The 26,307-nt window shown below is 44.6% G+C and overlaps 2 protein-coding genes across 2 annotated transcripts in view; both read right to left on the bottom strand.

The window, feature by feature from the left end:
* NR2E3 (nuclear receptor subfamily 2 group E member 3) overlaps positions 1-17,763 on the bottom strand; it is a 35,481-nt gene extending 17,718 nt beyond the window's left edge. Inside the window, exons 1-2 of the mRNA XM_049783949.1 lie at positions 17,624-17,763; positions 17,180-17,359 (exon numbers count right to left, since the gene is read on the bottom strand). Of these exons, the coding sequence (XP_049639906.1) occupies positions 17,180-17,359; positions 17,624-17,763 (320 nt within the window). The remainder of the gene's footprint in view (positions 1-17,179; positions 17,360-17,623) is intronic.
* Positions 17,764-17,834: 71 nt separating this feature from the next.
* THSD4 (thrombospondin type 1 domain containing 4) overlaps positions 17,835-26,307 on the bottom strand; it is a 193,603-nt gene continuing 185,130 nt past the window's right edge. Inside the window, exons 7-12 of the mRNA XM_049777850.1 lie at positions 26,056-26,260; positions 25,447-25,620; positions 23,936-24,109; positions 21,635-21,814; positions 19,366-19,510; positions 17,835-18,064 (exon numbers count right to left, since the gene is read on the bottom strand). Coding sequence (XP_049633807.1) covers positions 17,922-18,064; positions 19,366-19,510; positions 21,635-21,814; positions 23,936-24,109; positions 25,447-25,620; positions 26,056-26,260 — 1,021 coding nt within the window. The 3' untranslated portion in view covers positions 17,835-17,921. The remainder of the gene's footprint in view (positions 18,065-19,365; positions 19,511-21,634; positions 21,815-23,935; positions 24,110-25,446; positions 25,621-26,055; positions 26,261-26,307) is intronic.

Genomic DNA, 26,307 nt, shown 5'->3' with positions numbered 1-26,307 from the left:
TACAAGTTAAAGTTGGAGTAAAGACTCCTCTCTTTTTTTCCCTAAGGATTGCGTTAGCTATTCGTGGGTTTTTAGTTTATGTGCTGCTGAAGCAAACACTATTCATGGGTTTTTATTGTTCCAAATGAATTTCAAGAGTGTTTGATCCACTTTTTTGAAGGATGTCATAGATATCCTTAGTGGGATTGCATTAAATCTGTACAATATTTTGGGGAGTATAGCTGAAGTTCTTGATTCTGAAGTAAGCTGTACTTTCTGACATTTGATTAGCTTTATGCATTCTAAAGTGCATTTTCTTCAGGAGGGCATTTAGGGAAATGCAACTGCTCAGAGCAATTCTCCTAAAATGGGTTCAGAAGCCCCAGTGCAACGGTGCTTGCTCCCTCTGCAGGCTGGGCTGCACCCTTACTACCTTACAGGCTTATCTACATTCCCTGTCAGGCTCTTGGCATGGGGTCAGCATGGGGTGGGCAGGAGTGCAGATGACTGTCTACACAAGTGACACTCCATAATCTATTAGCATCAGAGTCTGGAGTAAATATCAGAGAAGCGAGTCCATGTCTTGGATTTTCTTTAAAAAAACAAAACAAAACAAAAACTACTGCATTATTTGTTTTGAGGTCAGTACTCAGGGCTTACTCCTGGCTCTGTGCTCAGGATTCACTCTTGGCAGCTCTCCAGACACTGTGCCAGGGATTGAGCCTGGGTTGGCTGTGTTCAAAGCAAGTATCTTACCCATTATATCATTATTACTCTGACCCCAAAATCAGTTTTTTTTAAAAGATGAGAGTGAATATTGAAAGATGACATTATTTGGGTAGGAAAACGCAGTTAAGGGTTTATTGATGTGTGAAGTGGTTAATGGGGTTTTCATCAAACTGTTTCAAGTTTGTCTAGGAAAAAAAATATTGTCTAGGAAGAAAAAAACAAGGTAGGGGGTCAGAGAGATAGTATAGCAGGGAGGGTGCTTGCTTTGCATTTGGACTATCTGGATTCGATTTCCAGCACTCCATATAGTCCCCAAGTCCCTCCAGTATAATCCCTAAACACAGAGCCAGGAGTAAGCCATGAGCATTGCCAGGTGTGGCTCAATGCCTCTGCCCCCAAAAGTATAAAGGCCTATGAGATAGATAGCATAGGGATTAAAACACATATGGTGCAACCTTGGTTCTATCCTGGCACTTTATGGTCCCTGAGTACTGCTAGGAGCATCCCCCAACACAGAATCAGAAGTAGCACTACTGATTTGCCCCCCCAAAACGCCACTGTCCCTATGAAAATATCTGAACAATCTGAAAAATAAACAGCAAAAAATAAAAGTGACTAATGACTTGGGCAGAAACTCTGGCTTGTTTTTGTCTTTCCCCTTAGCTTCCACCACACCCGGTCTAAATTGGGCGACACTGACCAATTGATTTTGTTATGTAGCTCGGGTTGCACTGCATTGAGTGCATGACGTGACGCAGCAGAAAAGGAAAATTCCAGGTGCTGGCTTTGATCTAGGGCCTAGATTCTAGTCTAGGCTGTCACGACATGCGCTGTCGCTCCCTGCTGGCCTACAGGGAAAAGTGCAGCTAGCTATGGGGAAGGCTTGTTTGTGGCGCTTATTTTCTGCTTTCCTTTATGTCATTTTCTCTTTTTGTCTTCTTGATTTTTGTTGTTGTTTGTTTGCTTGGGGGACATTCCCGGCGGCACTCAGGGGTTGCTTCTAGTTCAGCGCTCAGAAATCGCTCCTACCAGGCTTGGGGGACCATATAGTGTGCCGGGGATTGAACCCATCCCGGGTCAGTCGTGTAAGGCAAATGCCCTTGTCTTTTTAACTTTAATATATACCTTCCTTCCCTCTATCCATTTCAATAGAACCCCCTTTGAGAATTGACTAAAATTTTTAAAAATATCTTTATATGATTAGAGGCATGTTTGTAATTGAGTTTTAGTTATTTATATATCAACACACACACACACACACACACACACACACACACACACACACACACACACACACCTTCACCAGTGCAACGTTCCCACCACCAATGTCTCCCATCTCCCTCCTCCCCCACCTCCCTGCCTGTATTCAAAACAAAATATTGCATAATAAAACAAGGTAGGGGGGGCCCGGAGAGATAGCACAGCGGCATTTGCCTTGCAAGCAGCCGATCCAGGACCTAAGGTGGTTGGTTCGAATCCCGGTGTCCCATATGGTCCCCCGTGCCTGCCAGGAGCTATTTCTGAGCAGACAGCCAGGAGTAACCCCGGAGCACCGCTGGGTGTGGCCCCCCCCAAAAAAAATAAAACAAAGTAGGGGATCAGAGAGAAAGTAGAGCAGGAGGGTGCTTGCCTGGCATTTGGATACCTGGGTTCGATTTCCAGCACTCCATATAGTCCCCAAGTCCCTCCAGGATGATCCCTAAACACAGAGCCAGGAGTAAGCCATGTGCATCGCCAGATGTGGTCCAATGCCTCCGCCCCCAAAAGTATAAAAGCCTGTGAAATTGCATAAGGATTAAAGCACTGGTCTCTCATGTGGTGCAACCTTGGTTCTATTCTGGCACTTCATGATCCCTGAGCACTGGTAGGAGCACTCCTCAACACAGAATCAGAAGTAGCCACTACTGATTTGCCCCCCAAAATGCCTCTGTCCCTAGGAAAGTATCTAGAAAATCTGAAAAATAAAACAGAAAAAAAAAGTGACTGATGACTTGGGCAGGATGATTTTGTCTTTCCCCTTAGCTTTCACCACAGCCGGTCTAAATTGGTCTACACTGACCAAATGATTTTGTCATGGTAGTTGTTAGTGTAGTTATCTCTCTAACTGAATTCACCACTCTTTGTGGTAAGCTTCATATCATTCTGCTGGACCTTCCAGCCCTCATCTCTATTGTCTCTGTGTATTTTTACAATAATGTCTTTTATTTTTCTTAAAACCCATAAATGAGTGAGACTGTTCTGTGTATCTCTCTCTCTACCTCAGACTTATTTCACTTAGCATAATAGTTTCCATGTCCATCCATGTATAGGAAAGTTTCGTGACTTCATTTTTCCTGATGGCTGCATACTATTCCATTGTGTATATGTACCACAGTTTCCTTAGCCACTCATCAGTTGTCGTGCATCTGGGTTGTTTCCAGATTCTAGCTATTGTAAATAGCACTGCAATGAATATAGGTATGCAGAAGGCATTTTATGTTGTGCTTTTGTATATCCTGAATCATATGGGTATAGCTGCATCATATGGGAGCTCACTTTCCAGTTTTTTGAGGAATCTCCGTATTGTTTGAAGATGGCAGCTCTGATGATCCGAATTTACTAAAATTTTTGTGTTTATATATTGAGTTGTACTTGACCTATCCTATAAGTTTAGGATGTAGTATATATAATGTCCTGATCTCATATAATCATCACTTTGTGTAACTTTGTGTACTTTTGTGTGTGTGTGTGTGTGTGTGTGTGTGTGTGTGTAGAAAACACTTAAGATCTCCTTAGCAACTCTCAATTATACAATACAATAACCTAATTAGCTCCCCAGGAATTACTCATCTTGTTGTGGAGCAGAGAGAAACATACTCAACAGTATTCAGAATTTACTTGTACCTCTGTGCTCAGGGATAGCTCTTGTCAGTGCTTGGGGACAATAAGTGGTGTTGGGGATTGAACCAGAGTAGGCTACCTGCAAGGGAAGACTTATCTCTTCTTGGAGCAGGACAGAATACTCTCCTAACAGGAACTGGAAATTTCTAACCCTTTGACTACCAACTCCCCATTTTCTCCAACACAACACCTTCTGGTAACTATTACTATTTAAGGTTCCACCGATACACGATGCCCCACAATAATTGTCTTCACCTAACTTCTCTCTGTGCAACTTTCTACCTCCACCTTCCCTTGGCATTCCTGGGAATCTCCTTTCCTCAGTTTACTTTCCCACCCTTCAACACCCAGCTGAAAAGTTCCTTCTCAGACCAGACACTATCACTGTCCCCCTCATCCTCTGCATGATCTCCAAACAATCTGATTCTATTTATTGTTGCCCATCTGCTCCAACTGGGAGATATGCTCAATGAGATCAGAAAACCTTGTATACCTTGTTTCAGAGACTGCCACCTAGAAGGAACCTGAGACCTATTTATTGAATGGAAAACTGAATAAGTAAATAAAAAACTTCTTCTGACTCCCTTTCCCATAGTCTTTTCTGTGGCTTCCTTCTTCCTGCCCTCATTCTCACGAAGAATCAGATCAATGCACCAGGCTGTTTAGCTCATGGGTTGCATCCCCGATGCCCCCATGCACTCTTCCTGCCACCACATCCATGGCCACTGTTGCTGCTGAGTCTGTCATAGAAGGTGTAAAACATTTAGTTGCAATAGAAAATATTCACCTTAGCAATTCTCTGAGAAGATCTGTGGAAATACAGTAGTTGCTGAGTTATTTGCCAGGAAGAAAACTGTGACCTCAGAATGGAACAATATTTTCCTAGAAATCCACAAAAAAGACTTCCCAGTAAGTGAAGGCTTTGTATTGCTTCATTTCTGCTTTTGTAAATTTTAAATTTGGTGGCACTTTTTCTGAAGAAAAGGATTCCATTTCCTTAGAAGGGATATGACTTTGCAGGGGACTCAAGGAAGAGAGTCCATCAACTGTGCTATCTTGGATGAGGCTCTTTGCCTCTCTGGGTGGTTGAAATGGAGAAATGATGAATTTGGCAATCCTTTCCTTTATGACATCCTCTCAACTTCTTTTCCCAACCAATTTAGGAGTGCTGCCCTCTATCTCTTTCTTTGTTAGTTTTGCCAATGGTCTATCAATCTTGTTTATTTTTTTAAGAATCAGCTCCTGCTTTAGTTGATCTTTCGGATTGTTTTTTGGGTTTTCACTTCGTTGATTTCTGCTCTCGGCTTTGTTATTTCCTTTAGTCTCCCTATTTTTGGTTGTTTTTGTTGAGCACTTTCTAATTCAATGAGCTGCATCATTAAGCTATTCAGGTATGCCCCTTCTTCCTTCCTGATGTGTGCTTGCAAAGCTATAAATTTTCCTCTCAGTACCGCTTTTGTTGTGTCCCAAGATGCCCTTCAACAGATGAATGGTTAAAGAAACTGTGGTACATATACACAATGGAGTACTATGCAGCCATCAGGAAAGATGAAATCATGAAATTTTCCTATACATGGTTGTACATGGAATCTATTATGCTGAGTGAAATAAGTCAGAGAGAGAGAGAGAGAGAGAGAGAGAGAGAGAGAGAGAGAGAGACGCAGAATGGTCTCATTCATCTATGGGTTTTAAGAAAAATGAAAGACATTCTTGCAATAATTTTCAGAGACAAAAGAGAGGAGGGCTGGAAGTTACAGCCCACTTCATGAACCTCACCACAAAGAGTGATGAGTTTAGTTAGAGAAATAAATACATTGCGAATTATCCTAACAGTGAGAATGTATGAGAGAAACAGAAAGCCTGCCTAGAGTACAGGCAGGGACAGGGTGGGGAAGAAGGTTATTTAGGACATTGGTGGTGGGAATGTTGCACTGGTGATGGGGGGTGTCCTCTTATATGACTGAAATCCAAACACAATCATGTGTGTAACCAAGATGTTCAAATAAAATATTATAAATAAATAAAAAAAAGAAAGTGCAATTTTAGAATGATGAGAATGGGACATGTGAAATTAAGTTCTAACAGTCGGCCTGATATATAATCACAAAGACATGAACTAAGAATAAGACCTATGTAATAAGAGAATAATGTTTAGTTGGTTTATTACTTATGGTCTTGTATAAAATACAATGCATTTACATTAAAAAAAAAAAAAGTGCTGGGGCCGGGGAGGTGGCTAGAGGTAAGGTGTCTGCTTGCAAGCGCTAGCCAAGGAAGGACCACGGTTTGATCCCCCGGCGTCCCATATGGTCCTCCCAAGCCAGGGGCAATTTCTGAGCGCTTAGCCAGGAATAACCCCTGAGCATCAAACGGGTGTGCCTCCCCCTAAAAACAAACCCCCAAAACAAACAAACAAAAAAAGTGCTGCCCTCATTCACGTGCAATATCCAGAAGAACCACCAGGTGGAGCTTTTATTCCATGTTAAAAAAAAAAAAAAAAAGGCATCGCCTATTCCTGGGCGCTTGCACAATCCAAGTTCTAGCCCAAGACATTTGGAAATTTTGTGGAAATGGGATCTCTTCAATATTACAGAAAGCGGACTACTTTGATCACCATTCTGCATGGTCTCTGAAGTACCACAAAAGGTCACGTTTTCCAGCACAGAGTCGAGAATAAGCCTGTTATTAGTACTGTTCTGTGTCTTGTCCACCCTCAACATCTCAAGAAAATAAACTTCTTTGAGCACCAGAGAACTTCCTGGATGCCTGTTGAGAGTAAATGAGCTGAACTAGACTGAATCTGTGCATGTTCCAACTGGGCTGTGGGGCCTTACTCATGGTTGAGTCTTGTTGGCCAGGATAGTAGTGGCAGACAATAACCTTGGTGTTTGCCCTCCTGCACCCTAACTGTTGCCTAGCGGTGCCTACCTTCAGTAGCAGATGAATCAGTACCTGGAAGGCTGTTAGGATCATCTGGTGCTTTAAGTTAGTTCTTCCTGTGTGGCTTACACTCAGGGCAGCTTTTGTTTTTTGTTTCCATTTTGTCCCTGTGATGCTCAATCCATCAGTGACACGAGGGCCTGGATGGGGTGGGGGAAGTAGTTCAGAAACTACCAGGGTTCTGAACTCATCACATTCAGGTCTCCATCACACCTCCAGCTATGTCTGTCCCTTCCTCAACAGCTTTGAAAGACAAATCATTGAATCATTAATGTCCATAATTAAATTTAATAAAATAAACAAGATGAAAAGCAATTATCACAGATCACAGGCTAATGCTTTGCTGAAACTCAACTGTCCCTCACAACAACATGGACACAGGGACTGACCAGAGGATATAGATTCTCCTCACAGGACGACGTCACCGGCTCTTGGCACCCACGTAACTGAAGGAAGACCCTTGCCTCAACCCTTACCTCAAACAATAAGTCTGTGATAGAATTTGGCCTTTGACAGGAATATACCTTTTTGAAAAGTCTTTAGGCGACACTCTCTGGTGTGGACTACCCCAGGTACTATCTCAGGGTCAGTCCTGGTGGTGATGGGGTTGTGGGGGTCTATCCAATGCTGGGGGTCAAACCTGGGGATTCTGCACATAGAGCCTGAGCTCAGCCTATCAAGCCATTAGATCTAATTTGATGCCACTCTTATGTCAATTGACTACATAGTTTATATCACTTAATTAGTCTTAATTAGTGTGATTGACTCCTACACCTGTGCTGAAGTCAGCAAAGTTGTTAGTGCGGATTGGATGTTTCTGCCTCTTTTTATTTTTGGGTCACATCTGGCTTTGTGGTCTAGGACCATTCCTCGGGGTGCTCTGGGATCGCATAGGGTGCCAGGAAGTCAAATCTGGTCAGTTGCACGCAAGACAAGTGCCTTAACCCATGTACTATCTCTTTCTCCTAGCCTATTTCTTGGGGGTAGGGGGTTACACTTGGCAGAACTCAGGGATTACTCCTGTCTCTGTGCTCAGGAATCACTCCTGGCAGGGCTTAGGGAATTAACTATATGTGGTACAGGGGATAGAACCTGAGTTGACAACCTGCAAGGCAAGTACCTTGCCCACCATACTATCTCTCCAGTCCTCCAAGCAGAGAATGAAATGAATTATTACTAAAACAATTGCTTAATTGGTTTCATCTCCAGGATGAATAATTCCCAGCATAGAATTGTACCATGAACAGTCCAGACTGAGGTTGCAATCAGTTATATGAGACTTTTTCACATATCAGCATTTGCCCCTATGTATATTTTCAGTTTCTGCCCAGTGCTGATGGCTGCTCGAAGACCCAAGGTTTCTGGCACAGGTGACCCAGAAGCATAAGCCTAAAGCACTCTGAGGCTGCTTGTGACTCTCCTGTCCCCGACATCCCCCAGGGAGCTCCCTGGGCCTCTCCTCTTACTCATCAGCAGAAAGAACAACCTCTTCCTGGTTCCCAGGTGTCCAGCCATGGCTCCTCACTTCCTATGGTGTTTGAGCCCTATTCACATTGTCTACATGTCCCATTTCTGGACTCCCACTCATTCCAGTGTCCTATGTACACCAGCCAAATTGTCTAGCTGAAATGGCTACTTAGTGGCCCATCCTGGCTCCCTGTCCAGCCTCCATCTCTGCAGCCTCCTCAGTGTTCAGCTCTGGTCATCACCCAGGTCCTGGCTCCAGCTACCCCTTTGGGGCTTTTCTGTCTCCTTAAGAGAATGTGAGCTCTGGGAGCCAGGGGCCCTGGTCCTCACTTCATGGTTTCCTGCTTGAAGCCTGCTCTGCCCTGTGGGCAGTGGCTGATAAACTGAGCAATAGCTGGGATGGCATGAAGGCAGCCCAGAGACTGAGTCCCAGGGACAGAGAGTGGACTTTGGCCAGAGGAGCAGAAGCAGAGTCAGGAATGGGCTGTGGCCTATAGGTCTCACCTCCCCTCAGGCTCAACAGGTGCTGATTGATGTCTGAGACCTTCAGGTCCAGGCCAGTATCTGGTGATGCTCTCTCTTGCTTTTTGTTCTCTCTCTCTCTCTCTCTCCTCCCTCCCCTTCTCCTTTACTGTTTGTGGTGGAGAAGCCCTTGTATAAAGGCCACATGGGAAGGGAGAGGCTTGGGGTATCACAGAATCAGCTACTAGGAAAACCTGGGGCCCATGTAGCCCAGAATACGCCACAGCAATACCCAAGGTGTTGACCAGTGTGTGAAGAGGCCTCTTGGCCCTAGAGGAGAGACATGCTGTCCCAGAGTGTCCAACTGAGCACTTGTCCTGTAGGTCTATGAAAGGAGTGCTCAGCCACTTGGTTTTAGGGGCAGAGATAGAACCATTAGACCTGGGTCTGAGTGTCGATTGGGGGAGGAACTTGGGTTGAGATCAGGGCAGCTCCCAAGCCCCAGGAGGGTAAGGTTAGGTAGGCGATGGACTTGCAGGCTGATAGCAGAAGGGTTCTGGGATTCTGTCAGCACAATGGACAAAAACTGAGCTTCTTCCTGAGCAAGTTTGACCGTTGGGCTCCACTGCCCCACTCTTGGCCCACTCTAACCAATTTTGGTCTGCTCTGTTTTGCCTTCAAACAGGAGACATGATGGATCAGAGGATGTTCCCAGGGTCAGGAGCAGGATATGTGCCCAGCTCTTCTTTAGTTACCAGCACTCCTTGGACCACTGAGCTCCCCCACATGGTCCTGGGAATTCCTGGCACTGCAGGCCTCAGGACTCAATTGAACCCCATGTTCTGGTTGACCGAGAATACTTGGGAGTAGCCCTTCAATCCTCAGCACCTCTTAGGTGATTCCCTCCCCTGCAAAATAAAGCTGGTTTGGGAGTCCACATGTAAAAGGAGGAAATAGGAGAAGAGGTGCTTCCTGGAGGCGTTTTACGTAGGTGCATGTGTTTATATGTATATTAGTGTATGTTTCTATGTGGGTGTGAGTTTGTTAAGTATGTATTTCTGTGTGTATGCTTTAGGATAGTGTGTATTTATATTTGTGTCTGAGTGTATGTTGTTAATATAAATATGCATGCATGCACCTGTGCATGTGAATGAGTGTGTTAGTGTGATTGTATATGTATGCACATGCATAAGTGTGTTTGTGTGTGTGTGTGTGGGCAGCCCATGATCCTCTATCTAGGGCTACAGAGTCTTCATGAATCTTCAATAATTACAACAACATCTGCTGTTTTTCAATCTTTCTTTAGCTGCAGGCTGCTGAACATAGAACAACCATTTAATGAAACTTTAAGGCATAAAAACCCACCATTATTTATAAGAAGAGTATTTCTATATCAATATTTATAACAGTTACAAGAGCCAGGCACACCAGGTGTTAAACTGTGGTGCATTTTTTGAGAGAGGCGAGAAGTTTCTGAGGTCCAGCACTGGTACACAGGCCAGCAGAGAAAAGCCTCTGACGTTGACCACATGTTTGGCAGGAAGTTTTGCTTTCAGTTATCTTTATTTGTTTATTTGAGGGGGCCTAGTGAGTGGTGCTTGGGAGATTTAGGGGTCCTTCTCATTGATTCTCAGCCAACCAGCATGATCAATGAATGAATGAGGTTGAGAGACTTCCAGGGCTCTTGGGGCTCCAGAACAGATAGGGGATTTAATCAGTGCAGTCACGTACAAGGCAAACACCCAAATTCCTGTATTAGTTCTCTGGTCCCCATTTTAAATAAGGTTTTAGGTGCTGGTGAGATGTGGCTAGAATGGATGGAGCATTTGGCTTACAAGCACCAAGACCCAAGTTTGAACACTGGTTCTGCAGGGATTTTCCAAACTATGCTGGGTGTGGCCAAGTGGCTGAAGAGCAGCATTACTTGGGAGGCAAAACAAAACATGGGGTAGTTTCATTTTAACATGACATCTTTAAATTTTTTTTAAGATTCAAATCACTATAACTTACAACATTATTCATAGTTGGGTTTTAGGTATATAGTGTTCCAGCACCAATCCCACCACTGGTGTCAAACTCTCTCCAACAATGTTCCCAGTGTCCAACCTGTGCCATCGCTCCCCACTCCACCCTGCCATCATAATAGGTCCATATTTAAGTTTGATTGTTTGGGTCTCATGAGGTCATTGTTGTTGACTCTATAGCTTGGATATTTAGTGTGTTCTTTCTTGATATCACCAATGTACTTGAGTCCTGTTGGTCTCTGTTCCCTGTCCTTTTACATTTGTCTTTCTCCTCCTCCACTCAATTTCTTTCCTTCTCTTCACTATACTCTGAGGGTAGGAGTGTTCTAGACAACCTCCATTTAAGCTACTGCATTTCTTCATGAAGCTATTCTAAATACCACATATAAGTGATATCATCCTATATTCATTCATTCTTCTGGCTTACTTCATTTAACATAATATCTTCCAGTTCCATCCATGTTGTAGTGAATTGTATGACTGCATCACTCTTATGGCTTACGTTCCTTACAAAGAGCACTCAGACTCTGTGTATGTGTAGTTGTTTGGATCAGGCCATGCAAACAGAGGAACAAGCACAGATTTTAAGTGAGACAGACTCCTCTGCCACATAGCATCACTGGTCATTATTTTTCAACCTGAGGAGACTTAGTTTCCTCACTGCACTAGCTCATTAGAGGCTAAGCCCCCCTTCAGACCTCATGCTCAGCTGACCACTGACTCAAATAGATGAAGAGAGGTGGGTGGAGTACAGAACATCAGTAGGAAGATGAAGGAGGAACATCGGCCCATGGAGTCCCAGTGTGAGCAGTTGATGAAATTTCTTTTAGTATTTCTAGAAAGGACTAGAATTCCTGCAGCCCAGATTTGCTGTGAGGCTTTGCTAAGACTATGTGTAGGCACACAGATCTGGGAACATGCAGGACTTCTGCTGTGGAAACTGAAGTGTAAGTGGAATCATGGGTTCACAGAAGTAAATGTTGTGGGGTTGGTTATATAGTGAAATACTAATGAGTGGTATCTTTTAGCTAAAGAGTGGGTTTTATGGGAAGTAAATTTTCGGTATAAAAAGCAGGAAAGCTTTTCCAGGTAGAATGTTGGACAGAAGGAGTGAGTAGTACATTTCAGATAAAACTGAATTTTTGAGAGTGATTAATAAAAAATTTTTTTTAGAGTGTGTAGGGGAGGGAGTGTTCAGGACAGAGCCCTATGGATGAGCTCTAGGACACTTTCTATGGGCTTTAGCAACTACATCGATTATTTCACATCTACACCAAGGAAGCCTGACTTTGTCCAACACTTCCTTAAAATTAAGACCAAGTCAACTTGGTGAGGGACTGGAAGATTCAGTCAAGTTGTGAAATGACATGGTTCACTATGGGTTCTAACATTGCCTCCCTTCAGAGAGACATTTAAAGAAGTGCCTATAAAGTTGCAACACAGGGCTGAAGGATTTTGACTCTAACATCAGGCAAGGAGGAGGATCAGAAAGAAGCAATGGTAAATCTTTGTGCCTGAGGCGTTCCCTGCCCAATGAGCACTTCAGCTTCCCTTGAAGGCCCAGCAAAGTCCCCATACACCTACATGTGGCTCTTGCATGTTGAAGGGTTACCCCAGCAAGGAAGATGCAAACAAGGTAAGATCCAATAAATCACACACGTGTGAACAGAGCTAATCTCTGAACAAGTTTATTGTGTTTCAATAATAATAAAAAATAAATTATTTGAAAAAATAATTGCCAATTTTTTCTGAAGAAAAACAGGTGGTATTTACTCATATAATTCATCTTCTACCTTCTACCCTCTACTTCTTCAAAGAAGAGTTCAATGGCATCAGTGGAGAATAGGAAGATGGGTTCTTTGTGCCTAAGTTCTTTGTGCATAGCTGTACAGTGGACAGATCCTGCCATCTCTCAGCCTCATTGGGGATCCCAGAGGCCTGGTGACATTCCCTGCTCCATTGAAATCTTCCTCAACCTTGCTGTAACCCAACCTTCATTCAAAGCAGCTTGTTGCTGGTGATTCTAACAAAGGAGAGAAGATATATAGAAGGAAAGACAAAGAAGCTCCCATTTCTTTCTCCACATTTGGGGAGAAGGAGAGGACAGATTATATGAGCAAACCTGACATTTAACAGCGAACTGTGGCAATCCAAGCAGACTTGTTTCAGGTATAATGCAGGGTGAGAGTCCCTGAATGAATCCCAAAGTAATTGATATTTGATTCTAAAACCCAGAGATCTTGACTAATTGATCTATGGAATGATAGGTATAGATGTGGAATAAGGCATTGTATAACAATTTGCCAGGAAGCTGTGTTAGTATCAAATGATCAAAGGATTTTACACAAATGTGGAACACATATATAAATAAATACCTATTAGGTCCCTTTAAAATTAGCATATTCTAAGTAATAGAACTATTTTGGTGTAGTGACTCATTCTGCAGATAGAGTTCTGAATACACATTTCCTATAAACATCTTATATTTACAAAGAACAAAATAATAAGTTATCACAAAGTATATCCTTTTGTCAGACTGAATATTGGGGTCTTGGGGTTACAGGAGAGGACACTGACAAAAACCAGTTGCATGTTCCCATCCTCTGTGGTCATTTTCCTGCCACACGATGAGAGGGAAGGGGTCACTCAGAAATGAGGGGTGGTTCATGGAGACAATTGCTTTGATTCAGCAAAGGGACAGTAAAGCAAAGTGAGATAGGAAACAGCTGGCATTTAGAAGGTCCCAGTTTAGTCAGAAAAGCTTCACCCCCAGGTGGTGGTAGCCCTGTCTGGGCAGACAACTAGCCTTGGGGACTCATCTTTGAAGCAGGACCACACAGGGCAGCCTTCACTGGATTCCTGGTGGTTGTCCTGTCTGAGGTGGGTCAACAGAGGGAGCCGAGCAGAGCTGGCTTGGAAGAGGCTGATATGGAAGGTAACGTGCTTGCTTTGGCAACACATATACTAAAATTAGAAGGAAATGGAGGCGCATGGTGGCTGTACTTCTCTTCCAGATCAGGTAACTAACTATAAGCCACTCTTCTTACAGAGTCATCAAAGCCTGAACCTACATGAGATATACCTCTGTTGGGGATGTGGTTCTCTCTGCAGCATCCCTGACCACTGGTCCTGCCTCTCTGCGGAGATGGCCAAAGACGGGTCAGTGGTCAGAGATCACAGTGCCCTTTACCGGCCAAAGGTTCCCAGGAGTGGAGAGTGGCTCACATCTGCCACCCTTCCAGTTCCTACTTCTAGAACAAACAATTAGCATTCCTCTCAGGACTGGACATTCTCATTCAAAAGTTCCAAAGCATCAATATTTTCCTGAAAGATTTCTGTCCATGGCACACACCAGCAGTGGGAGGGAGTTTACCCAGGATTGGTACCTTTGTAGCTTCAAGGCCACTGGGTTTTGTTAGCTGGTTCTTACCCACTTTCTCTGTGAACTTAATCAACAGAGAGTCTTAAGTTTTAGTCTCCATGAGCTTAATCAACAGAAATACTCAGAACTGAACCTCTTCCTTACTGGACTCACCCCATCCCTTGTAGTTATATATATATGTGTGTGTGTGTGTGTGTGTGTGTGTGTGTGTGTGTGTATGTGTTTGTTTTTAATCCTAAAGGTAGGCTCCTTCCCAGTGGATTTCTAAGATGTAAATTTTGTTCTCTTCCCAGAAAATTTTGGATCCTGACCTGACTTGAGCCATTAGGTCTCCAACTTCATGTCACCCACAATTTTCGTCATCTACCAGTTTTCCCACCTAAGCCACATAAAACATCCTTTTTTGGGGGGTGGACGCACCTGGCAGTGCTTAGTTGCTCTTGGCTCTGTGCTCAGGAGTCATTCCTGATGGGCTTAGGGGACCAAATGTATGCTGGGGATCGAACCTGGTCAGCCATGTGCAAAGCAAATGCTCTGCCTGATGTACTATTTCTCTGGCCCACTGAATATGCTTTATGTGGCAGGAATCAAGGGTTGGCTCCTAGTTGCTCACTGACATAAGCTCTTTGGGGTTGGCTGTCCAGTTCATAAGGGAAGTGGTATCTATTTTTTATTTATGTGCTGGCTTCCACATTTGGTTTCTGCTCCCTTAGCTCCAAAGTCACTATGGTAGTAAAATGGAGATGCTGTATTTGGAATTACTCTTTCTACCCCACACCAGAAACCAGTGTTTCCACCCCTGTTTCATTTTTCTGTAAGGCATGTGTGTGTGTGTGTTTGTGTGTTTGTGGTCACACCCAGCGGTGCTCAGGGCTTACTTCTGGGTTCGGAGACCACTTGGGTTGCTGGAGATCAAATCTGGGTCAGCAATGTGAAAGGCAAGTGCTATCCTATCACTCCCAATACATTCAATCCAGCCCCAATACATTCATTTTAGGTAAAAGTAACATGTAGTATAGTGGCTGCTTCTACTCTAGGAAATGGAGAAAGAACCAGTTTTCAAGACTTTGAATCAGAGAGGCTAGGCAAAGTGGAAGGGGTGACAATTCTGAGTGCCAGTGTCCCCCTGGAGACAGGCCTTGCCATCTCTGCTCCCCACTTGCCTCCCTGCATCACCCCATATTACTTTGGTGAACTGGAATGGACCCTTCTAGTGGTGGGTTTACTAATTTAAGTTCCTATTTTTTTGTTTGTTTTTGGGTCACACCCAGCTGCACTCAGAGGTTACTCCTGGCTCTTTGCTCAGAAATCACTCCTGGCAGGCTCAGGGGACCATATGATTTGCCAGGATTCGAACCATCATCCTTCTGCATGCAAGGCAAATGCCCTACCTCCATGCTATCTCTCTGGCCCCTACATTCCTATTTTTAACCTTTTCTTTTTCTATAGGAAGAAAGGCAAGTTAGCGAGAAATCGAAAAGGATAGACCGCATTCAATTTCTTTGGCCTAGGCAAAAGACACGACTTGAAAGTCAAAAATAAACTCTGTATGAAGCTCAATCTTATGATTAAAAGTTAATAAAAGGCTTTTCCTTCGCCTAATAATGCAAGAAAAGGACACTTAGAGGGGATAGAGGAGAAAGAAGATAATAGAAGAGGGTAAAATTATGAGGCTCCAAGAAAGAGGAAGAGCATCTCTCCAGGGTGAATATCACTTAGATTCTTTCCCTTGGAGCAAGAAATATCAAAAGGTCCAGCAGATATTAACAATGAAGTTACTCACATGTGACACAGGAAAATAAGATGTGTAAGTTGCAAAAATTCCTATTCTCATAGTATATAAACTTCCAGAGATTAGTGAAACCCAGGGAACAACTCAATTAATTTTTGGAAGATTAAAAAGAGATCCAGCATGTAGATATTTCTGTTCCCACCAAAAGATATTAATTTTATCCCAGGAAATTTTACAATGGGCAGAAAAACCATTCACATGGTGGCCTACTGGGTTCACTGTCCTAGGAAATGAAGGGCTAGAGATTGGAGCGATAGTACTAGTACTCTGGGGAGGGTGTTTGCCTTGCATGTGGCTGACCTGGGTTCATTTCCTGGCATCCCACACGCTCCATGAGCACCATCAGAAGTGATTCCTGAGTGCAGAATCAGGAGCAACTCCTAGCCATCACTTGGTGTGGTACCAAAACAGAATAAACAAACAAAAAGTAAGGCTAATTCTGGCCAGGACATGGTTAGAAATAAAGAGATTCAGCTCTATCCTCAAAATCAGGAGTTGAAAGGCCCAGAATTTCCCTTCCCTCTTGATGGAGAAAGAGTCCTTGAATTGCTTTATAAATAAGGCCACAGGTAGAATGGCCCACAAGGCACTGTGGAAGCTTGAACCTGGTCTCTTTTTCTCCAAAGTCATAGTTTTGTCCTTCAGCTTGTAGTGAAACTCTTCCAAGTCTTCTTTGAATGTCTGGGTTATTCAGCATGCTCTGAGAGAAGCCATAGAGGGGAAGGCTTGTGTTTGTGACAAGAACTGAAAGTGAAGGCAAGGGGTGAAAGGGAGGGTGGGAACCCACAGATAGCACCCACAAACAGATGGACTGTTTGGGGTGTTTTCACTCGGTTGGCATAGGAAGACATAACATCTCTAAGTCATGAGAGATGGAGTTACCTGGAATATGTGGTATCTGGGTCTCTCTAGTAATACCTCAAAGAACAGAGACCTTTGAAGGTCCTCACCTTGAACAGAAAGTGTCAGACGTGTGGTGAATGCTGCTGCCAACAGCTGTACACGATCCTCCATGCACAGATTTTTAGATAAAAGAACTCATGGGTGGCATGCAGTGTCTGGTTTGCACAGGGAGGAAATTACCCAGTGATACATTCTTTGATATAGTTTCTCACCTAAACAGATGCCTGAACATAAAATTAGGGGCAGGGAATTTCTCTCCCCTTCTTCGACTGCATAAATCACACAGATCTTAACCTTTAAGCCTGGAAGGGGAGATTGTGGGGAATGGGGTATGGGGGATGGTTGGGTGCACAGTAAGAGACTCATCTGTTAGACGGGAAGGACCCCAGATAGACTCTCAAATAAATATAGGTTTGTCTTGGGACTGGTAGCTTTGGGTTAGATTTGCATTGGTTGAAGCATGGCCGATGGTCCAGCAGAGGAAGGATGAGCAGCAAAGTGTAGAGCTGGAGGTGCTGGAAGTCAGTCAGGATGAAAAGGTTGGGGTCAAAGGGACCTTGACATAGAACTCATGGATGTGGGAGAATGTCCCACCCATGTCCCTAGGGAACAGAAAGTCACCTGGACACCGTGATGATTTTCCCATTCTGGAACAATCCCTCTAATGATCTCTGACTGAGGGTGTGAGTGTTGTCACAAAGAAGCAGACTTGGAAACAGCTGAGAGTTGGGGCTGACAGCTGAGAGCATCCCGCAGCCCGGGCCTGGTGGTTGAGTGGAAACTTTTGAACCTGTAGGTGGGCTGGGAGAACCGAAGGATTTGGCACAGGCTAAGGGGCTCATGAGTAGGGGTTCAGCACTGCTACTGAGTGTGGTGATACCCCACCCTTAAGTTGGGTCTCTGCTTTTTTGCCAGTAAAATGAAGACTTTCATGTCCTGCCTCCTGGAGCTGGAATGTCAGGGTCTCATGAACACACCTGAAAACCCAGGATACTTCATGGGGTACTGGTGTCCTAAGGCAGGGAGGGGGTTGGGCTCTATGACTTGGTAAATGAGAGGAAGTACCCTGACTGGCTGGGGGACAGCATGGTGTAGGCTTGGGCCAGAATCCAGGACGTCTGGGTGCTGCAGTCGCCAAGGTTTTCTACTCCAGGGGATGCTGGCAGTTCCACAAAGGGTGTTCTACTGTCCCCCCCAAATGGCATTGAGGGATAGCAACCCTGGGAACAGCCTGTACTCTTCTAGCAGGTGAGAGGGACAAAGTCCCAAGGAGAGGACACATGTTCATGGTGACTCTGAAGGATGCCCACAGGTTGGCAGGAGACAGTGGGCTCAGGCCCGCATGTCCATACCCAGCATGGGGTTATCTGCCTCCCAGGAAGCCCAGGTGCCTGTTGGCCACACGTGTGCAGGAGGCACAGCATGCTGTCTTGTAATAGTTGTACACGCACAGGCGTGCCTGCACCACCACGTTGCAGTTGTAGTAGCGGTCCTTGCAGTTCTCATCTGTAGGGAGACACAAGTCCAGACTCCTCAGTATCAGTGGTGGCCTGAATAAGTGGAGGGGCTTGGGCAGCATGTGGAACTTGTTCCTGTGCCCAAGCCTTCCTGTCTGTGAGGCGTGACTATATGTTACTGTAGGATAATCTCCCTCCCTCTCTCATCCCTTCCTCCCTCTCTCTTCCCTCCCCTTCCTTTTCCTTCCTTCCTTCCTTCCTTCCTTCCTTCCTTCCTTCCTTCCTTCCTTCCTTCCTTCCTTCCTTCCTTCCTTCCTTCCTTCCTTCCTTCCTTCCTTCCTTCCTTCCTTCTTTCTTTCTTTCTTTCTTTCTTTCTTTCTTTCTTTCTTTCTTTCTTTCTTTCTTTCTTTCTTTCTTTCTTTCTTTCTTTCTTTCTTTCCTTCCTTCCTCCCTCCCTCCCTCCCTTCCTCCCTCCTTCCTCCCTCCTTTCCTCCCTCCCTCCCTCCCTTCCTCCCTCCTTCCTCCCTCCTTTCCTTCCTTCCTTCCTTCCTTCCTTCCTTCCTTCCTTCCTTCCTTCCTTCCTTCCTTCCTTCCTTCCTTCCTTCCTTCCTTCCTTCCTTCCTTCCTTCCTTCCTTCTTTCTTTTTTTATAAGGGATCATTTCCAGCTGTTATTGGCCCAGTGCTTCAGCTTTGACCATCCTGAGTTCAAGACATACGGTTTGGTACATGGACATCACCAGGGCAGCTCTGGGGAGCAGGGCTGGACAGGGACCTAGTGAAAGACCATGTAATGCTAGATATATACCCTACCACTTGAACCTGCCCCCCAGCCAATACATACTTCTTTGTTTTGTGTTTGGGCCATACAAGGCAGTACACAGAGTTTACTTATGGATCTGTGCTCAACAATCACTCATGGCAGGGCTCAGGGGCCATATGGGGTGCTGGGGGTCGAACCTCCCTCAGTTATCTGTATACAAAGCAAGTGCTCTGCCTGTAGAGCTCTAGCCCATCAGGACACATTCTCATTTTAATTTGTTCATATTTAAGTACATCTTTTGAAGGGCAGTTTGGATTGTCCTCTACATAACAGTCATCCTTAACTATGATGCATCATAGGCAAAGTACTTTGCCCCCTGAACAACGTAAGTCTATATTATCTCAGATAGAGACCTAAGTGGAGAAGATACCTTCATACCAGAGATCTTGAGAGAACTCCAAAAACTTTGTTGTTGTTTTGGGGACCAGGATCAAATCCAGAACCCCACATAAAGCAAGGCATGAATTCTACTTCTGAGGAATATACCTGGCTCTACAAAGACACCATCATTTCCTCCATTTCTACTTACCAACCTCAGGAACACAATCCTGAGTGTTACAAGATTCCCTCTCTTCTGGTTTCAACTGAGGATCACAGAGGTTACTCAGTGTCATGTCATCTGACAGGCAGCGGACTTCCCGGACCCGGAAGCCACCCTGGCAACTCTTGGAACACTGCACGGGACAAAAGGAGAAAGGACTGTTGGCAGGCAACCAGGTAAGTACACTAGACAGGAAAGTGCTGGACAATTTTAAACATCTTTAGGATGAGAGAGAAAATAAAAATTCCCATGCATCCATTAACCAGCCTATGGTCAAGCAACTCTGACTTTGCCTACCAATTCTACTCCTTTCATTATTCTGAAGCAAATATAAATGTCACATTACTTCGTCCATAACATTTTAGTGTGCAGCACTAAAACACAAGGATTCTTCAAAATGACTAGAATAAAACTGAAGGGGTGATCAGTGGCTATACTTTTATATGTTTTGCATGCATGAACCCAAGCATCACATGGTCCCCCCATGTACCACTGGTTCGAATCTCCCAAGTACTTAGCTGGGTGTAGCCTCTGAGTACCATCAGGTGTGGTCCCCTGACAAACCAAAAATCACCCAAATGCCTTATTTTACCTAAAAATTAAGAATAATGTCAGGGCGGGAACAATAGTAAACAAGGTGAAGGGTTTGGCTTGCATGTAGCCAATCTAGGTTTGATTTCTGGAGTCCCATATGGATTTATGAGCACAGTCAGGAGTAGGCACTCTTGGGTATGGCCCCAAAAACAAACAAAAAAGGAAATAATTCCATAGTTTCTATGAAACTGTAAGAGAAATAATTCAGTAAAAGGAAGGACAATCTAATCTCCCTACTGCCCTCCTGCTGCTCACAATTGAGATCACAATGCATCATGTACCTGAAATTATAAAAGAAGACACAAAACAACACACAAAAAAATAAGACACAAAACCCATCAAGCCAAACAGATGTTCTTAGGTTGTTTGGGAAGGGAAGGGGATGAGATGGGCTAGTGGAATGATGTGTGTGCTGGTGGTTGGAAACAGGCTTTTCTTAGTGCAAAATAATTTGTTTCTTAACTCTGTAATTAAGTCACACTGATTTGCCTTTGTTTTATGAGGTTCATAAACTTAATGTTTATCTTACTGTTCCCACTGCCAAAGTTCGAATGTGCCCATTCAAGGATCAAGATTATTTTCTAAGCCTTAAACAAAACCCCATCTAGTCATCACTCTTTTCAGAAAGTCCACCACAGAATTTTCAATTGCTGACTTTATGTCTCTTTTAGAAAACCTTATCCTCTAACCAGAAAACAATCTACTGAGCATAAAAAGGAGCATATCGGTAAAATCTTGCTGATTATGAGCTAGATATTTAATAAATAGCACTGATAAAAAAAAAGAACCTGCCCAAGAAGCACAGGAGAAAAACAGGCACAAAGGACTTCACTCTTGGGAATTTTTCAGGGAAAAGCCACCTCATGTTCCATTTACAAAAGGAGAGGATGTTTTTTCTTGGGGTTGTTGCTGTTCAATTTCTTTACAGTGTAGCTACATGTATGGAAAGGAGCCTTTTGGTGGAGCTTGTAATGGGGGGTACATACAGATGCCAAACAAAATGCTCATTGTCCCGGAACTGTTGTAATCTACAAACCAATGTGATGCCTAGAACAAATGGGAGGGGGGCGGAGAAGAAGAGGGCAGGGGTACTAGCACACTAAGTCCATTTGATAAGGGATAAAATTGTTTGGAAATGTTGTTTTTGGGTTACATGCATCAATATTCAGGGCTTACTCCTGGCTCTGAGTTCAGGAATCACTCCTGGTAGGATTCAGAGGATGACACGGGGTGTTAGAGATTGGACCTAGATTGGCTGTGTGCAAGGCAAGAGTCCTACATGTTGCTGTATTGCTCCAGCTTCTAGGGGGTTCAATAACAAAATCACTGCCTGGTGTAAATTCTCAACAGTAGCCTGGACACCCTACAGCACCAGTCTTCTGTAGCTGTGCTTGGTTTCCAACTCCAAGGTGAAGTCCAGGCTGATTCTTAGATGCTTGAGTCTGGAATTACTCTGACCTTGGCAGCTTAGAGAGTAATCTTATCCCAGCTTGGGGTGGTTTCCACCAAGTAGGCTGAGTTTAGGCACCTCCAATAGTGACCAAAGGAGGTTAAGGAATACACTCAATGGGTTCCTTCAGCTTTATAGCTGTCATAGAGTTGACTTTTGGGATATATATGGGGAATGCGCAGGTGGACAATGAAGAGCCCCTCCCCAACTTACCATACTCCATTCTGTATTAAACCACTTGGCCCCGCAAGGTTTGAGGTGGCAGGATTGTTGGTTGGGGGGTCTCTCCAGAAAGGAGCAGTCATAGGGGTCTAGTACTTGGAAGGTGTCTGCATTCTTCCTAACACAGATTACCTCTCGCTGCTGGCTCCCACTCCCACACTCCACGGAACACTGGCAAGAGAAGTAGAGAAAGGCAAAGTCACATGGGGGGAAGGCAGCAATGGCTGCAGCATCCCTATAGGGATACATGTGTGTGAGTTGTACATGTTCAGTGAGGAACTCATACATATGAAGCAAGTGTTCTGCTACTGAGTTACCTAAACTGAATAATTTGATTAAAGCAAAAGTTAAAGGGCAGAGAGTGATAGCCAGACTCTTGACTGTGGCCCACCCTGGCTTGATCCTTATAGTTATAGGGTTCAATAGAGAACCCTTGAACTTCACTTGAAAGCTAGGAACATCTCTGCTGAACAAGCCTTTTCAGTTTCTTCTGTTAATTTTTTCCTCATAATGAATCTCCAAGAGTGAGGTGATTTATTGGCTCAGGCCAATGCACATTTTTATATGTTTTAATTTTTATTTCCAAATTGCTTTCCAAAAAGGTCATCTGAATTTACAAGGACAAGGAGACCATGCCTCCACCCCATTGCCAGAAGAAGCTTTTGAAGTTACTTAGAAGAAATAATATTGTTAACGAGGTAGAGGATTTTGATAATGTATAAATCATGACATTCAGTCAGAAAGAATGTAAAAAAGCAGCCAGTGACTCTGAGAGACAGAGGTGAAGGGAACGAGAGCAAATTTAAGGGGAGTAGGGCATGTTGGTGTACCTATCTGAGATCCTGGATTTGGTGTAGATACCTAAGACCCACTTATTTCTGGGAGGGGTCTTGGGAACTGGATATTAGGTGTGACCTTACCTGCAAGACCCGGCCCATTCCTGGGAGGGGTCTTGGAATAGGTAGATAAACCCTGGAGCCAGGGGATTAGGGGTCTCTTTGGCCTTTCTGCGCTGCTGGGCGCTCTGGCTTGTGGGCCTTTGTGTTCTGGTCTTTGATCAGCATGGAGCCAAAAGGGAAGATGGCTAACAGAAGATAAGATGCAGGGCTAGCAAAGTATTGCTGTGCTTGAAAGGTTATGAGTAGGCCACACACATGTGGTGGATAGGGCATAAATAAAGCTGATGCTTCCTGAAGCCTGCCTGTGAGTGAGTGATTTTGCCTTTCACCCGGGCTTGGGATCCACGGCTGGATGGGAGCCAGGAGCCACGTGGCCTGGGATGGCAAAGAGAAATCCATCGCCATCCACCGCCATCCAGCCCAATCGTTAATTATTTAATGCAAGAGGGCAGACTACACTAATGAAATGTTGTCATTAAAGCTCCTATATTATCTGTTCTTCATAATGAACAACCACAACTTCTTTCTGGTTCTGCTTTCTTTCCTCTCCAAGAATAATTGAGGTCTGACTGACACACAATATTGTAATCTGATTAAAGGGCTCACAGGATGACTTGGTATATGTTCTCACAGTGAAGGAGTCACATAATTGAATGGACTCACTCTTTCACACACTCTCATGTGTGTGTGAGAACAGGGAAGGACTTTACTTACCTTTACAATCAACCACACCGCATTGCACACTAGAGTCCCAGAAGTCACACTTTACATCCTTTTATCTTTCTCTCCCATTCCACCCCCTTTGATGATGAAAAGAGTCCCCTGCCCATATTTCAAATAGTAGAGAGCATTGCACATAGAGAGGAGGTACTGCTGAGAGGCAGCTAAGTCTGGGCTCAACATTAATCATGGAGTGCATTGGGGGTGCCCTTGACATGGGCGGAGTCTCACTTTATAACCTTGGTAACCTGGGAACATGTCTTAAGGTGATTCAGACCTGCTTTGCAAAATAATAAGCTTGGTAATTTTTGTTTCTTTATTTTCCTGCCAGCTGCCTGCAAATGTCCCAACTGTTTTCAGATATTCTAGAAAACAGAGTTTATACCTTTGTTCTGATTCTGCATGAGCTGAACTGTCTGCTAGCATAATAAAAGTGCTTCTCCAATTCTCAAGGTGTGCTACTTTTTCTTTTCCCTCTGGCTTTTGGTGGTAATTTCCACAACACCTTGATGTAAATCTCCAGTGCTCAATCAATACTCCTGAATGAGACGCCAAGGTGCAGGTTGCGAATGGTGCCATGCTTGGACTCAAGCCTGGGAGTCCCACTGTTGCAGGTTCCCACTTCCTTTGCTTCTCTCCAAGACTAAGAGACATATGAGTTTAGCTCACTCACCTGGCTCCAGCTCCCTGCAAACCACTCCACCTTGCCTTCACATGGCCCATTATCACAGGGGGTGGACTCAGCTGGCCGGTTGTTCCCACATCCTTCCAAGGGCAGGCTACTGATGTGGTTGGTCATGCACACCACAGAGCGAGTCCGCACACCAGCCCCACATTCTGCTGAACACTGGGGAGCAGGAGAAACAGGTTAGAGTGGTTACAGATTCTGAGCCCCTTTCAGATGATGCACAGGAGGATCAGACCCCTCATTTCCTACTCCAGATATAAAAATCTAAATGTTATTTTGTCTTCTTGGCTCCATAAACCACCCAGTTTTGTGAGAGTCAAGTTTACCCAATTTCTCTGGTCTTGTCTCTGAGGATGTTTTTTTGGTTACAACTGGCAACGGTCAGGGGTTATTTCTGGCTTTGCATTCAGGAATTACTTCTGGTGGTACTTGGGGGATGGTGGGAATTAAACTTGGGTTGACCATGTGTGAGGCAAGTGCTCTCCCTACCTCCTGTGCTATCTTTTGAGGCTTGCCCTCACTCAGCCTTACTAGAAAGGCTTCCAGGAGGCCTCGTCCATGTCTTTCCTCCCATCTGTTCTGCTTTTTATTTTCCTATGAAAATCCAGTGTGACTCCACACTGCCGTCTCCTCTCTGAAAATATGCTGGTGGCCTGATTCAACACACCTTTTGCCTTGGAAGTTCAGAATTTCCTCAGTACAAAAAAACCTCAAACAGCAACTGAGGATGTGTATATAGGAGGTAAAAAGCTCTTCTGTGATCAGAAAGGAACCGACTTCAAATGCACTTCTATTTAGACCACACACACACACACACACACACACACACACACACACACACACACACACACACACACACACGAAATTCTTCTATTAAGGACTATCTCCTTGATCCAGGGATAGTGAAATTAAAATATGGTCCAATTAGTCCCCAAGGGACTAGAAGGCTTTATCATAAATTCCAAATCATTATACTTCTGCTTTAAGCAACAGCTTCTAGAATTTCTTTCTCTCTCAGAGGGTGCTAAGTATACTTTTATTACCCCGAAAAGGGTTAGTAGGCCAAATCAGTTTGGGAGCCTTTGCTCTAGACCCTCAAGTGTTTGCAAACTTGAACCCCATTTTCTTTTATTCCTTCCACCGAAGTCTCAATTTCCTGCCTCATTCATGTGCACTGGAGCATGAGATAGGATCATAGTCCATGTTTGTTCCCTGTGAAAAATGGCCTCACTCAGACTAAAGGTTAACAGAGTGGGTGTTTTGCAAAGTCACTGTTAAAATGTAGGGCTCTTCCATTTGATCTAAGTCTTGAATTTTTCATATGGTCAGTATGGGGTTCAAAGCCCACAGGGAGAGTCAAAGTTGTGCTTCATCTTCACATGATTTACCGAGGGACAGGTATCTCCTGTGTATCTGCCTGGCAGACCTTGCTCCCCATCGCCAATGATCTTACTCTAGCTGATGCCAACCCCACTCTGCCTAATGGCCACACTCACTCTGTCACTCCACTCGGTGAGGAACCAGCTCTTGGCACAGGGCCCCATGTCACAGTTCTCAATGTCATTGGGCCGCAGCTTCATGTTGCATTCCTCGTCATCTACCACATCCCCGAGGTTGCTCACACACTTCACGTCCCGGGTTCTCTGCCCCACTCCGCAGGGCACAGAGCACTGGAAATAACAAAACAGCAACATTTACGAGGTGAGTGTGGGAAACTCTCCAGAATGGTACCCTCGTTGTCCTCATTATCCAGCTCCCAGGACATAGGGTGCAGGGGAGACCTCAGCAATGCAACTCTATCCAGTTGTACTATCTGTACCACCAAAGCTGTCTGGCCTAGGTTGTTGCTCTTTGTAAGTTTTTCATCTGTCAAATGGGAGAGGAAGATGGAGGTTGTGTGTCCTGTCTGCCCTCAACCATGAAGCAGGAGGAAGGAAACAATATGCACAATTCGTATGGGACCCACAAAAGCCACCCCCCCTTACAATGGTTTTCCAAATAGCCAGCCATGTTAGGCTTCCCTGGGGTAGCTCAGGACTCTCTTGGGTTAGGGTCTCATGTGGGGAGGTAGTGCAGGAAGGGTTCCCCCCACCCCCATTGCCTACCGAGGTCCAGTCAGTGCGAATCTGCCACTCACTACAGATCTTGAGTTGGCAGGTGCTGGTGGTCTCTGGCTTCTCCAGGTGCTGGCAGCGGTAGGGCTGCACTGTCAGGCTGCGGTTGGCATACACCTGGCGACACAGAACCTGGCGATGCTGCATACCCAGGCCGCAGGTCTTGCTGCACTCAGACCACTCCCCAATGTCCCAGCTAGGAGGGAGGAGAGAGACAGAGAGTTGCTGGCAATGGACGAGAGG

This window comes from Suncus etruscus, chromosome 1 (assembly GCF_024139225.1).
Source record: "Suncus etruscus isolate mSunEtr1 chromosome 1, mSunEtr1.pri.cur, whole genome shotgun sequence".
Lineage (NCBI taxonomy): Eukaryota > Metazoa > Chordata > Mammalia > Eulipotyphla > Soricidae > Suncus > Suncus etruscus.
Note: the sequence above shows the minus strand (reverse complement) of the source record. Positions and strands in the feature narration are given on the sequence as shown.